The sequence below is a fragment of the Vidua macroura genome, chromosome 3 (genome assembly GCF_024509145.1).
Source record: "Vidua macroura isolate BioBank_ID:100142 chromosome 3, ASM2450914v1, whole genome shotgun sequence".
In the NCBI taxonomy this organism is placed as follows: domain Eukaryota; kingdom Metazoa; phylum Chordata; class Aves; order Passeriformes; family Viduidae; genus Vidua; species Vidua macroura.
In genome coordinates, this window is record NC_071573.1 from 24,407,709 (window position 1) to 24,423,528 (window position 15,820).

General features: G+C 37.9%; 1 protein-coding gene across 5 annotated transcripts in view; it reads left to right on the forward strand.

Annotated features, from left to right (window-relative positions):
* The window catches only part of ESRRG (estrogen related receptor gamma), a 225,359-nt gene that overhangs the window by 93,549 nt on the left and 115,990 nt on the right, over positions 1–15,820 (forward strand). For all 5 annotated transcript variants that reach the window (XM_053974143.1, XM_053974139.1, XM_053974142.1 and 2 more), the window contains exon 2: positions 8,868–9,283. In XM_053974143.1, coding sequence (XP_053830118.1) covers positions 8,881–9,283 — 403 coding nt within the window. In that variant the 5' untranslated portion in view covers positions 8,868–8,880. The remainder of the gene's footprint in view (positions 1–8,867; positions 9,284–15,820) is intronic.

A 15,820-nucleotide genomic window follows, 5' to 3' on the forward strand; every position in this document is an offset into this window, starting at 1 on the left:
TGTATCTAAAAGAAAAAAATAAAAATAAAACCCTCTCAAACTAGAAGATCGTAGAGCTGGCAACTAACAGTTGGTAGAAATAAAGCTTCCTACTGGCAGTCAAATCAAATGTAGTAACAACTCAACGACTCCCTGCTGCTTGCTGACAGCGTGGTGTAACACACTGGGACAAACATTCACTTAAACACTGATTGCAGGAAAACGTCATTTCCCCACTCCCCAAGCAGCATCTTGGTTGCGTGTGCGAGCGCACATGTATGTGTAGGGGGTGTTTAAATCCAGTGGCATGTGTCTGGGAGGGCAGCGCACCCTGGGAACCAGCTGAGTGAGGGGGTGGGAGAAGGATCACTTGCTTTATAAGTTTTAGTCCTGAGTCTTCTAAGATGCTCACTCTCTGATACTATTTCTGGTGTGTTCTCTCTAATCGGTTCTCCAATTTAACAGAGCCTGGCGTGCAAATTATAATTCTTTTGCCATAAATCTGCAGAAAATCAGTGAGTGAGCTGGGTGGGGGGACAGGAACACGGTGTGCTCACACCTACACTCTGCCTTTCAGCCATGCAAAGAAATTGCTGCCAGAAATGTAAAAAATCTCATGGTGCAAACTTTGACTCTCTCTTGAGACTGAAGGCATTTTTTTGGTCTTCTTTTTCCTTTTGGAAAGTGATGAATGACAGCTATGTCTCTCTGATCTGCAGTACTGGCTTTCTGACTGGTGCGCGTAACTGCTTTTGATGCTGTAATCATTTCAAAATAATCCCTCTTTAGAAAGCCTGTTATGTTCTTGAATGAATCTTTACTTATTTTTGTAGTTTTTTATTTTTATCTCTTGAAGTAGCTGAATGTAGCATTTCATTTTCTTTTGCTCTTTCAGCTGATTTCCCTTAGTAAAAAGAAACCTCACAATTAATAGCTGACTCCTTCACCCTTTACCATGTCCTCTGGGGGCTGGAGACATCAGGTGGATTCCATCTGATACCACTGAAATACAACCACAAGTAGAATGATGCTCCATAACAGAAAAACACTTCTTAACTAGAGTTTTTGCTCTCTTGCAGCATGTGACATGAATTGTTTGTCTGCATTTGGACTAGTAAAATCTTACTCTTCCTGATCAGTTTACTGATTTAGATATGATGAGGCTTGGCCATCATTCTGATTATCACATGACAGCCTTTTTGATAGGAACTTTCTGGGCATGGGAATTCTCCTGGTGTGAGTTGGTGTAGATCTCAACTCTCCTCTTGCTGCAGAGCTGGCTCTTTTCAGGGATGTTAAGTACTGTAAGAAAAAAAAAAAAAAAAAAAAAAAAAATTAGGCTAAAAGTCAGTAAAAGAGAGAAGGTGAGTTTAAAGTATTACAGTGGCAGGATTGTAACTTCAAACAGCAGCCATGTTCTAGCTCTAAAAATGTTAAAGATGCAGCAGAAAAATGTTAGACAGACTAAAAACTAAGTAGGCATTTGAAGTATTCCCCAAGGTTTAAGTTGTATCAGGACCATAACATATACACAAAACCTAATAAATTTCTTCTGTGTTTGAGGCATTGTAGAATGATTTTGTTTCGAAGTGTTTATTCACCTCTCTGTGTTGCTTTCTCTTGAATATTTGCCTCTTTTGGTTTTAAAGTATTTGAAAACTACATTAATGAGGCATATTGAAAAAGGTATCTTTTCCTACTTAAAAAAGACATGACATCCATATACATGGGCAAGTCTTTTCTGCAGGAAACTTTTTTTGGTGATGGCCTGCCTAGTAGTAGTACATAACACTAATAGGATATTTTCTGCATAGAACACATGAAAATATTAAGGTCACTCGTGCAGTTTTTATATGTGCTTTTATTTTTTGCCTTTCAGTTAGAGGTTTTGTTTGTTTGTGTCAGTGTGTTACAGTGACATGTATTAGGTACAGTGGACAACTGTGCCACTGAGGGCTGGCACCTTTTCAGATATCTGGTGTTTTGGCTCAAAAGTGTGAGGTCTTTGAGTATTATTCCTCATTTTTGTTCCTAAAAGAGTACCTGATGTAAAGAATAATAATTTTTCAGTTTGAAAATATTTATATTATGATGCCTCTTAGTGCTTCAGCTTTTAAATTCAGAAGAGTTATGTTATAGCCTGTCAAACCATAGGATCTGTATGCTGCAGAGCCTGTGTATGTCTAAGGATACATTTAATTAAACCAGCATTAGTGCATCTATACAGACTTATTAAAACACTTAGTTTGTCTCAATAATATTGATTAAATAGCAGTAGTTTGTTTAATCTAAGTGCATTTTTGCCATTACTACATTACTTCCAAGTAATCAGGGTAATAGTCATCATCAGTGAAATATCACGTTAGTTATGAAGTAATGCCATAAGAATTGATTTAGACTTGGCAGGAAAGGAAGGCTTTCTGTCATATAGTGCCAAAGCCTGATTTGGACTATTAGAATGAGAGTTTTACACATAATTTCTGTTTGTATAAACAGGGTGTGTTTTATAGGCTTATAGGTTATTCCATACTCTGAGTATCCATTATATCAAGGAACACCTCAGACAGTTAATTATGCAAAACATCATGTAAGTAATTACACAGTATTATTATGCATCTAACAGTTTTATTGATTTGCCAGTTGCTCACTTACAGTATTTAGAGCTATAAACAAAAGATGTTCACCCTCAGTTGAAATAGATCCAAGGAAATGAGCTAAAGATAAATGACACTAGTATGCATTGTTGCATCAGATGTAATCCTTAAATGTAGGAGCTGTCATCAGTGATAATTTGCAACACATTGGGGTATCTCAGGATCATTTCCTTCTTGTTAACAAAGTTTATCAACCAGGAAGCATGGGGAATCAACTTGAAATAGAACGGGAAGCAATAATGAATATTTATATGTGGTGGGTGAGGAGGTTTAAATAACTCCTCATTTTGGAGGGTCTGTAGTAGTTCCAAGTCAGCCACTTGAACATTTTGTTTTTTTAAAAGCAGCACAGAAAACAAAGTGCAGCCTCTCAGATGTGGTGCAGATCTTGAAGGGTGTGAGATAATGGTTTGTTTGGCTTGTTTTGTTGAGCTAAAAATGAGCACACAGTAGTGCAGTCTTCCACTGCTTTGTGTGCAGAAGTGCTTTAGCAGAGCTTGGGTAGATGGCATACGGAGCAGTAGCAACTGTTGGGGAAGCTGGATCCTCTGTCAGCAGTCATCAGCTAACTCAGGCCACTGCTGGTAACAACATGATGGCTTCAAGCATTGCTCCTTCTCTTCCGGCTGCTACTGGCTTTGACAGCTGCTCTGGAAGGAGTCACTGGCTTGCTTTGCACCAAGGTGAAGTGGGGAAGTTTCAAGAAAACATAAAAGAAAGAAGAAATTGCAAAAAGCAACAAAACATTCAGCATTTCTTAACAACTCCTCATCCCACCCCACAAAAAAACCCCCACCAAACCACCACAGCTGTTCTGTTTTGCATCGGGTACTCCTTCCTACATGGTTGTACATGTGTGTTGATTATTAAAGACCTTGAGCCTAATAACAGTTTTGTTTGTGCATGCATAGGACAAGATTAGCAATATTTTGCGATTAATAATTTCATCCACTAGGTTAACCAAGCAGGCCCTACCAGATTTCTTATTAAAAGAAGAAATCCTTTCTTTTCCTTCCTTCAACTAAGCCAGTGCACCTTAATGCAATGATGATATGTTAGACCCAGCAGTTGTCAAAGCATCGTATTACTGTGATGCCATAATGACACCCTGTCTCTGTAAAGTAGTCATGTTTTCTCAAATCACACGTTGCACCGTTGATTTCTGACATGACACTTCATTCAGTCACTTTCCTTTTCTTTGGTGTCTCCATTCTCTGACAATAGCAGCTGGTGCCCATTTTCCTACTAAGTGATTCACATTTTACCACTTTACTAGAGTGCAATTAGCTGAAGCAGAAAAAAAATGCTCAGTGTAAAGCAGCTCAGCTGAAATTGTTACTCAGCTCTTTAACAGGACCTGGTGAATGTCTTGAGGTGTTGTCGTGGGTGTCGGTGCGAGAAACAATGTTTTGGTTTCTTTGCACACAAGTGTTTTTTTTCTTTGTTACAGTCAGGGAAACCGATAATGAGAATTCACTGGAACACGCTGACTCTTTTTTTGTCTGCTGATTTTAGTATAGACCTGCAAAATGATAATGAAAGTAAGCACAGTATTTAGAAGGAAATGTGGTATTTATAGTCAAAGCAAGGATCTGGCATCCATTCCTGACTGCTGCAGATTTACTGTGTCACTTAGACAAAGAGATTCTTTAATGCATTGGCTTTCACAGTTAAAGTCTGAGGAAAGCAAGACCTTTTTGGTAGACATCCATGTGAGACGAAGGTATTGGAGGAAAATCAGATGTGTGGTACTGTTAGCATGAAAAGTACCTAGGTGTGCATAACACCTACCTTGCTGATGCTCCCACGTAGTAGCTGTCATTACAAATGTCAACTGCTAACAACCTATTCTGATATTTATGGAAGTAGGGCAATTCTCTCCCCAAGAAAAGAAAATACTTCATGTGCAGGTAGAAGTGGACTTTAGCATTGGTCTGTAGTAAAAGTGGTCACTTTAATTATTGTAGCTAATTATTACTGCCACTGATACCACCAGTGTGGCTCTGAAATACCGAATGATTCTGTAAGAAGAGCTTTTCCTTCTTGAAAAACAAATGGAAATGTGTTCACAGATTATGATGTACTGGTATGTTTTTTTGACCTCCTTTGGGTATTGGTAATAAGAGAGATGAGGGAAAAGTAACTTTGTGAACCATTTATATATATAGATGCAATATAAAGAGCTCCCAGTAGCTGGAATGAAGCTTTCTTTCTTAAGGCTATATACTGTAATCAGATGCAGTTAATTTTTGCATTCCACTTGTATATTGATACTGATTTAGCCAGTGTCAGCACTGTCAATATCATTAGTAATGTGGCAGGTAGATGGAAATATGAATGTGATTGCATTAATAAATTCCTAATATATTCAGCCTTTCATAAGCACATAGCATTACAATTTATTCGCTATTGTTTAAGACCATTTTAAAGAAGAAGTTGCCTATTGCAGTGCTCTGTCATTGTATCTTTCTGCCAGCAGATCCTGGCTTCAGGTCTTTCTTAAATGATGAAGTTTTGAAATAAATTCAGTGTAGACATGAAGAGTTAATGCTGTATATTGCATATTAGTCATCTGCAAGCTGCTTGCAGCAGCTTATATAGTTTCTCTTGTATATGGCCATGGAAATACTTCTAGAAACTGTTGTTGCTTTTCCTGAGGGTACGAAAAGGAAAGTTTTCCTGAGATTTCCCACTTGTTAGAAAACTTAATTCATAACAGCCCACCACAAATGCAACTGCCATTTATTTGACTTAAAATCTAGTAAAGAAAAAAAACAACCCCACCAAGGCTTTAAAATAAATACTGTACGTTTTTATATGACACATGTTATTTCTATTCATAAACCTTAACTAAATTTAGATTTTTATTAATCCAATGTGACCTAAAAATTTTGCATTAACAGCACAATGTGGAATTGGGCTTATTCTCTTTGAATGCAGATAAAGCCATCATCTTGAAAATAGCTCTTTCTGACAAAAAGGTGTTCTTTTGAAATAAAGTCTTATTCACTACATTCCTCTTAGAGTTAATGTGAATTTTAGTGCCTCTAATTTTAGATTGAAGTGAGGTCTAGAATAAAACCCACCGGCTGACAATTGAATTTATAGATAGTTGTGAATATTTCAGGCTTGAATAATAGAGCTGTAGAATTTCAGACACAGAGAGGAAGAGAGAATTAAACTCCAACTGTAGTTTTACACTATAATGCAATGGTGTCTAGGAATTCTTCAGTGTAACGAGCTAAGTAGTAATTAGGAGGGAACTGAGGGAGGGATTTTACAGAGATCTAGCTTAGGCATTATTCCAAATGTTCAGCATGATAATTTGATGGTGGTCACACCTGCCATCCATTTTAGATGGCTCTTGAATTACTTTTGTTCAGAAGTGGTGCAGTAAGGAAGGAGTGAAAGCCGTAGGTGTCTGTTGCCCACCCACAGCCAGTACCCAGCCTTGTCTGTGTTTCACCTTCTGGGGATTGAGAAAGTTTCTGTTCTCAGAGCCAGGTGCTGCTGTTTTCACTTTTCCCTGGAATCATTAATGTTTTAAGTGTGTTTACGCTTTGCCAGCGCGCACCAATGCGGTCTACACTGTTGAAGCTGGAGCCAAAAGCCGCTCTGTCTTGGTTAGTACCAGAACCTGCTACTTCAGAGGCATCAGCAGACTGGCTTTAGCACAGGCAGCACTAGTGATCAGATTTTAGTGCTTGTTAGAACTGAGATGGTATTTTGGTTTGGACTGTTTGGAGTGGGAGATGGCTACTTCTGTACTGGCCAAAACAACATGCAGTTGAGCAGCTAATTAATTGCAAATGGGTTTTTTCAGGAATGGGAAGGGTGACATTCGGGCTCATTATTGCAGAAATTAGATTTAAAAAATCGTCAACGGAAGTTTCATAAAAGAATGTGCCATCAAGCTGGTTATGACAGACTGTAGGCAGTGACTCCTAGTGCTGTATTTTGAGCCTTTACATGTGGAGTCTTGGCAAAAGGGAGGTGAAAAAAAGAACCGAGTACATGTTTAGTCAATAAAAGGATCTTAGTGTGTAGAAAAATAATACAAAAAATCAGTTGGTAAAATGGGGAAGTTAATTGATAATCTTAATCACAGCTGTATAAAATTCAGTGTCAATGCAAGGGGAGAGAGAGACAGAGAGACACCATGTTTTAGTACCCTAATAACTTCTAACTCTAGTCTAAGATCGTAATGTATGTGAGAGCAGTCCAGTAATTATAAGGTAATAAGTGGAGTGGTGGTGTAAGTGCTCTAAATTAAAAGGAATTCGCAGAGCTGCTGTAAGTCAGTGCCGACCCGCTTTCTTTCAAACGTTGACTTGAGAAAAGTGCTTAGCCCAGAGTGCAAGTAGAAAGACAAGAGAGAGCTATCTATTAATTACAGCACTCATTAACAGTGACGGCTACAAGGCAGCAGATGCAGAAGAAAAGGCACACGCTACTGCAGGCTGGCAAGGGGATTTCCCCCCCTCCAGTTCTTGAGGAAAGGACAACACAAGCAGGTGGTCCACTGTAATAAGATATTTTCACAGCTTTAACCTTCCCATTTCCTTGGTTTATTTGCTGACACCAGATAGCTTGCTCCTTCCACCTCCCCAAATAAGCCCTGATTTTAAGTTTAGATGGTAACATTTCTGTACATCAATCTGGCTGTTTTCCAAATATACACGTTAGTTGTTTTCAATAGAATTTTACAGTAAAAATCGCAACAATTGATAAGTCTAAATAAAATCCATGGGCACTGATTTTAGAGTGAATCTCATCTTAAACACTTGTCCCTAATGAAGGGTCAGGCTCTTATCTCCATTACCCCCATTGGGAAGGAAGCCAATTCTTTTGATTTACGTCGTTTTTCCATTGGTGAATTTTATTCCTGATATTAAAGTAGAAATTGCTGAAAATTTTTTATTCTTAAATAAAACGAACTGGAAAAATGAAGACGAGATCTCAAAAATTACTTCAGAAAATTATGTCAGTCGAATTTTCTGGACTTACATATTTGCTTTGAAAACACAAATCCATAGCTCCAGGTGGTCTTATGGGATAGTTGCTTTTCTGCAGTTAATGTTTCTAAAGAAATGTTCATAACTATCATCTGAACTTTGGTAGCTTCTGAGAGTACTGTCAGGAAAATGCTGGATAGGCCATTTGCTACTGTGGTCTCATAATCACAGCTGGAAAAAATGAAGATAATATCTGAATCAGAGCTTTCTAATTATTATTTTTGTCCTTTGTTCACACCAAAATGTGTTAATAGTAAAAAACTTGAGGATGGAAATAGACAAAGATCTCTCCCCCAGTCCTCCCTGTAGAAAGCACTAATTTGTTGGATTAGATATTGTGTAGTTTTATTTCAGCTGCTTAATTCTGAAACTGTGAGAACTGAGAAGACAAAATATCATTTTCTGAAAGACAAGACTTACATGTAAAATTTACTCTAATATATGTTTTTAATCCAAGAATGGAGCACATAAAATGTCAGATCCTATAGAGCTATAGATATATGGGATAGTGCTGTAGTTATTACTGGTTAGTCTGAAGATAATGGCTAGAAAGTAATTGCAGCCACAGCTGATGAATCATTTCACTTAGATTTTGTGAAAATGGAGTTCAGCTGTAATTATTTGTTAGAGTACCCCATTGATGTGCTACTTCGTTACTAAATAGCTGTATCTATAATAAAGCAATATTAATGAAGAAAAAAAAGATTGCAAGGGACTTGCTCTTCAGTTCTTGAATCAGATCAATAGATAATGGATATGTGTTTTAGTTAAGTGTCCTGACAAATATTAATTACAGAGCAGAGCATTTATGTGATCAAACTTGAAAATATTTGTTTCTGATAATGGTGGGATTTACAGAAAGAAAGTATAGATGGAGAAATGAAGACATTTAATAGCCAAGCCATTTAATAGGAATGATAAAATTTTTTTACTTGCTTGATGACAAGTTCAGAATTTAGAGTTGATGTGAATTTGACATGTAGCCTAGAGGGCAGGTGGAGGGGACAACAGAAGGATTTGGTCTCTTTAAAGTTTTTGTTTACTGCCTGTCTGGAGCTTTGACAAAGCTCTGTCATGCCCTTATGCTGATTACCTTCATGTAGAACAAGAAGTATTGACTAATGAATGAATGATGTGCAGTCCCTAACCCTTCCAGAGCAGCCTTAAAGAGCACTGTCTTTAATACACACATTCTTCTTTCTCTCTCTCCCCACTGCAGGCTTCTCTGCAGAATGTCAAGCAAAGATCGACACATTGATTCCAGCTGTTCGTCGTACATCAAGACGGAACCGTCGAGCCCCGCCTCTCTGACGGACAGCATCAACCACCACAGCCCCGGTGGCTCCTCCGACGCCAGCGGGAGCTACAGTTCCACCATGAATGGACATCAGAACGGGCTGGACTCGCCTCCCCTCTACCCCTCGGCTGCAGGGCTCGGGGGCAACGGGCCGGTCAGGAAACGGTACGATGACTGCTCCAGTACCATTGCTGAAGACTCACAGACCAAGTGTGAATATATGCTGAACTCGATGCCCAAAAGACTGTGTTTGGTGTGCGGTGACATTGCATCAGGGTACCACTATGGAGTGGCCTCCTGCGAGGCCTGCAAGGCTTTCTTCAAGAGGACAATTCAAGGTTGGTTATTTGTGAAGCTTCTTTTCCTTTGCTCAAAATGAAAATGTATAGTCTTTGGCTGAAGCCCGTTAGGACTTCAGACCGTGCCTTTTCATGCATGGTCCTACAGATGTTGCTCTTGAAGAAGCCCCTTTGTGCTTCTTTGGGAGTTCTGTCGCGTTTAGCCCAACACTATTTTAATTTTGATTCAAAAAAAGAGAAAAGTACTGGAGCTAACCGGTGGGCATTCAAATTTGTTTTCTCTGAGAGTTTGTCTGGATTCCCATAAATGATTGTTGCGAAGAAAGTAAAGCATTTTCTGAAGGTTGTCATGGACACCTTGTGAACACACCCTGTGGCTGGCACACAGGATTATCCTTGTGTGTTGCTCCTAGGAACACCACTCCTGTACTTAAATTGTTACAGAAATCCAGTTGATATTTGTTAAAGAACCAGTGCATGTGAAATTGGAACAAAAATGCAGTGGTGTAGTGCTTTGTGCCTATCAGTGTATTGATAACTGGTCTTTCACCCGCTATATACAGTGGTCTTAAATGGGTTTGTCAAATAACTGTAAGATCGTATTCTAAGGAGAGTAAGTTGGCAGCTTTTGGTCCTCTGCTCAGTATTTTTTACTAATCTGCTCTTGATACCTATTACAAATATGCCACATATTTTGGCAGAAATTAGTACAAATGGGAAAATTTGCGTGACTGCTTCTTCTAGCTTCAGAACCTATGGAGACAAAATAACCTTCTACTTTGATTTAGATATCATCCTTTCAAGTAAAATTGAAGGTGCTTTATTTAAAGAACATGAGGCCAAGCTTGGCCTGTGCAGGAATATAGTGTCACATTAAATTAAACTCAGACTTCAGAGACTAAAATTAGGTTGCTAAGTCCAAATTTAAGCTCCCCAATAAAACCTGCTTGATTTTCATACATGTTGAGTGCCTGAAATTCTCAGGAAAGGCAGTGCAATCTGGTGATATACTTTTCTTTTTAAGAAAGAACATAAAGTGAGCTTCAGTTTGTAATTTCACATAACTCCAAATTAAAAAACATTTGGTCTTAAGTATAGTGCTTCCATATTTAATGTAAAACTAGTAAGGAAAAATAGTGAATGTTAATTTGATTTATCTGTTGCTGAGGTGGTGGCTGTTTTATTCTTCTCTGCTCCGTTTTGCTGCTGGGGAGATTGGGTCTTTTACCAGCATGAAGTATGAGGGCCATACAGCCACTAAAAAGAAACATCAGACTTGAGTTGTTCAATGGAGCTGAATGTTGCACTGTTGGCAACTAGTAAACAAAGATTTGTAGTGGTGGCCTGGGTTTATATGTAAAATAAGCACACATACAGAGACAGTATGCTCATTTCAAGTCTCTGTTTTGGAAAAAAAAAAAGGTAAAAAAAAAAGTAGATGATTTCACTTGACCTTCAAGAACATTTTTCAGAAAAAGCTCAAAAAATGTTTCTACTGAATCAATTTGTATTTTGTGGTTGCTAAACTTCAAGCACCAATTTCAACTAGCAACTTTGTTTTTATAAATGGTATTTAATTGCTGTGTAATAGCTGTCCTACAGGACTGAATTGATGCAGGATTATTTTAGTTGCATTTTGAGCACAAAAAAAAAACTGCTACAGAAACAAAAAACTGATTGAAGTGTTGACTTCTGGCAGTAATAGGTAACCTGCAATTTTACACCACACCACAGACAGCAAGTTTCTGGGCATGGGAGCACAAGGCAGAGACGTCATCCTCCAGATTAGCAACCTGGACTTGGCCACGCAGCTCAAGTTAGAACTGGCAGCTGTGCAAAAAGTCTCAGTGCGGTTAGAGCACGAGCTGCATCAGCAGGTGACAGTGCTGTGAAGACAAAAAAAATGCAGTCGGGCAAAACCAAGCATTGAAAAGAAAAGCCATAATGAAGAAACTAAGAATAGGAAGTATGTTACCCATCATAATGTCATGGCAGCATCTTCAGCAATGGTCCTGACTAAGCTGGCATAAATACTGAGAGTTTTCAGGTATCATCCAAAATAATGGAAGCTACTTGGGTGAATCAAACCATGAGTTGTGGTAAGTGACAAAATGTATATAAAAAAAGGTTCCTCATTGTTTGAATGGGAAAATTCTACCTTTAGACTCACATGAAGAGTAATTCCCCTGAGGTTTTTTGTTCTAATTGATAGAATTTAATTCCAGTGCCCTGGAGGTCATTCTTCCCTCCACTGTTTCATTTCCTTGTTCATATCATGTTCATTCTCTCTGCTTAAATTTAAAATGAGTTTGCTGCTGCATTACTGCAAATAAGAAAACAGGAAAACAAAAATAAATGCAACAGGCTTTGAAATGCAGAATAGAAAACCAGGCTGCCTGAAGAGTCAAATATTGTAACTGTGCATATGTAGGGATAACATGTTTCAGCTCAAAGAATGACTTATTTTAAATGCTAATAGCTTAATTGTGATGGGTACTTTATTATAGATTCAATGAAGAAGAACATAGGACTTCCCAAACCTTTGCTGATCATTCATTAGTTTACTAAATTAGCTCAGACTTGTAGATCCTCAGTGCTGTTCCTGTTGAAATCATGGGTACAACTGCCCTGACTTCAGGGAGAGGAAGGCTGAGCTTATAAAGTCAGATTATGAAGCACATCCTGTGTTCATGTAAGGCCTGATGTCCTTTCCACTGAGTCAATGGGAGTCTTTCCATTCCAGAGGAGTCTTTTGAGGTCTCAGTAGGTGGAGGCCACAGGCAGCTGCTCAGAGAGCCAGCACAGTTATTTGTGCACCACCAGCATCTCACACAGGACAGAAGCATCACAGTGCACCTAGTAGCTCCTACACAAGGCTCTCTAGTCTTTCTCACTCTAATGTAAAGTATACATCTGTTTTTAAGGGTAATGGAGATATCATTCCCTTCCAGATTTAGCAATTTAGTCTAAAAAACATCCATTCCTGTCTCCTGGAATCCATTTCTGCTCATTTCCTTAAACATTACGAAATTAAATGGACCCTGTTTTGAAGTATAAGAAGGAGTAATTTTGTCTTTTTAGAATATATATTTTTAACATGGCCAAAACTACATTTGCAGTTTTGGTAAAGTGTGCATAATTATGATAAAAATCAATAATATTAGAAAAAAATAGAAATAAGCAATTTCCTGGCTAAAAAAATGAAAGAGAACAAACCCACCAAAAAAGAGCTCAAGATACAAAATTGATGTCTTCTTAGGTCATAGTAGAAGGTAGTGATGTTCTGCCCCTTTTGTGAGATATAAGGTATGGAAGAACTGGATGTTCTCTCTGTTCAGCCTAGCACTCATTCAGCTGCAGCTCTCAGTTTGCTTCTGGGATAATTTACATGGTGGCTGATTGCAAGTGTCTCACAGAAATACACACACAGCCAAATCTTCCCAAAATTGGCTTAACATCAGAGATAGTAGAAAATAGCAACATCTCAAAATAGTTACAGGTCTATTGATTTTTAGGGTCTCTGCACAGTTTCTGCTGTGCACTGTATTATCTTGAAAACTCTGAGCTTTCATTAAAAGAAAGAGGGGGGAAAAAAGAATTTTCCGTTGTCAGCTGGGTGCAAAGTCTTGTGTTCAACACAGAGGTCTTGCACTTGCTAGAAATTTTGTAGTGACTATTTAATGTAAATATATTTCTCATAATTTTTATTTGGTCAGTTATCACATATACTAGTAAGTACACATTTTCATTAATAATATGTAATTACTTGATGTTCATAACTGAAACATTTCAGCAGGTGGATTGAACTGGTGTTCTTGCTTTCAGGGGAGGGCTGAGATGATAGGACTTACAGGTTCAAAGAGAGTTTATTATCCTGTTTTATGCTAGCTTTTATCTTCTAAAATAATGGCCGGCATCTAGAAGACTTTCATCCTTCCTCCTTCCAAATTGTCCAGACTGTTGTCTTTGTACTATTTAAACTAGCCTGAAAAGACAGTGTGTAAACCCTGCACATTCCTCCTAAGGCTTCTCACAAAAGTCTCAGATCTTACTTATAATTTCTCTGGATACTGTTTGAATTTTCCCCAAAAAAGCGAAATATTTTGCATTCAGTAGTCTTTGTTCTTGAATTTTTGCTTTTTTGTTTTTTGGTTTGTTTGGTTTTTTTTTTTGTTTGTTTATATGTTTATTTTTTGAGGAAAAGCAGTTAGATGAACAGTAGTGAGGCATCAATCTTCATGTATACGCAGGGTGAATAAAGCAATAGTGGGTAAGAAACCCTGCAGTCAGACCCTCACTGTCTCATCATTTCATCCCTGAGAATTGTTGCCTGTCTGTGTCTCCTAAAACAGACAGGAAATACTCTATCCCTGAAATGCTGTTGTCTTCTGCCATCTCATTTTATGCTGCTCAGCTAAGAGCCTTCAGCTCTACAGTTCTGCAGGGATGTTCCTATTGTCTTCAAAGCCTGCCCAAACTGCTTTGTACTTTGTTCAGCTGTTTGGTTACTCAGAGTTGTTTTTAATCCCTCTAATGTTCAGGTTTTTCAATCCTCTTTAGAGTGTTGACCTATTATTGAGCCAGTTTGAACTGTAAATGTACAAACACTTTACAGTAAATACATTTTTATTTTTCAATCAGGAAGTTTTAATCAAGAAAGATAGAACTAACTATGTACATTCAGATAAGGCAACATAAAGTTTGATTTGAAGTTGCACATGACTGAAGTGGCTTCCAAAAGGTATTTTGCATTTCTGAAAGCTGTCTTCTGTAATACATTTTTGAGGAGGAAATGAAAGCAAATTAAATAAGATTTTATGACTTTTCAGCTTCTTTGCTGATAGCTAAGAATATTGTTGTTTTATAGAAGGATAGGGTGGAGGCTCACATCTTGGTACACTGGCCTGTGGACCTTGGCTCTGGTGCAGAGATGGCAGCCCTCCAGTGAGCAGAACACTAAATGTCACCTGAATCCATCATTACCTGATTTAATCATTCACCTTCCTTATATAAGTGAAAGTCTGTGCATCAGCACTTCTTTCAAAGAATATTTTAAGCAAGCAGTGATAGATATCTTCCCTTTTCCCCAATTTTTCTGTGCTCGTGGGCCAGCCAGACTAGCAAGCGAGTATTTTTAATTCCTTCCAACACATCTTTTTATCCTGTCATAATGTCATTGCATAGCTATGGCAGCTAAACAAGATGAGACAATAAAATATAAACATGCTGAAATCTGAGAACCAGAGAGAAGTTTAAAAGTATACAGATTGTTCTGTCTTTTTTACTATCCCTGCTTTCCTTACAACCTTGAAAATCGTAATAAGCATTTAGATGATTTGGGAGTAAGAATGAGCCTCCTGATTGGTGCATGGCTATTTTGAACCCATCAGAAATACTGCAAAAGAGATGTGATTTACAAATAGTATGTATCAATGTCATTATAATTAGGTCTGGATCTCCTTTTGTTATAAACATCTCTGAAAGCCTCCAGCCCACTTACAAAGCTCTGTCTCATTTGAAACCAGAGACATGAGAAGTCTCAGCTAGCAAGTAATTTATGTTAATGTTTGTATAACTTCTTAATGACCTTTTTTTTTCTAGTGTGAAAATAATTCAGTTTGCAGCTTTCCAGACTGAGATACTCTGTATGCTTATAAACAAACAATGACAATCCTCTGTGCTACAGTAGTAGAATGTATCAAAATTGACCTAGATAAAATACCAGTAGGGACCATATGTAGATAGTTCACTCTTTCTGACTTGAACAGCTCTTAAGTGACTACCAGGTAGCAGGGGATCAGTTTTCTCTGTGCCTTCAAAGCATTGATTCTCTTTTAAGGTGACCTAAATGCCCTTCATTTCTCTTGAATAAGTTGAGTCCAGGGGGATTCAATACCTCTGAATCCGTTGGGCCCTTACAGATTCAACACCCCCTAATATCAGTCTGATACTGAAAATTATGGTGACTTTTTATGATGCTGGAAACCAACCTACCTAAAGTTAGAGGCTGATACAAAACTGTCATGTAGTCAGACTAGCCAACATCACCTTTACATTTTTGCTTTAAATCACCATGTTGCTTTCTAAGAATTAAAAAAAAAAATTGCAAGTTCTAAATATGTTTTTGTTCTGTAACACAGTGCACTGATTTCTTCAAAACAATTCAACATAGTGACTTCATTAAAAATGTACTTCTAAGCTGTTCATGTTCCTCTCTCAAACACCATGTTTAAAAAGTAGCTGCTCCTCCTTAGTTAGTTATTCTAACAGAAAAGGCTACATAAGCAAGAGATGAAACATAACCCTTCATACATGAAAAGATTCTTGAGGCATTTGGGAACCAAATGTTGAAATGTTCTGTAACTCTGTGTTTCTGAAGTTACCTGATTGAAAAGTTGTGAATACAGTCAGTTTTAGGCTTGATCATCTCCAGATGACCTGTAGCAGAATTCATTGGTCTATAATTCATAGAGCTTTCTTACAGTATCAGGTGAATCTGAGGATTTGTCAGACAAAACTGGATTCAGTTATTTATGTTCAAATCTGACCTCATTCCATCCCGACCCTACTTCTGAA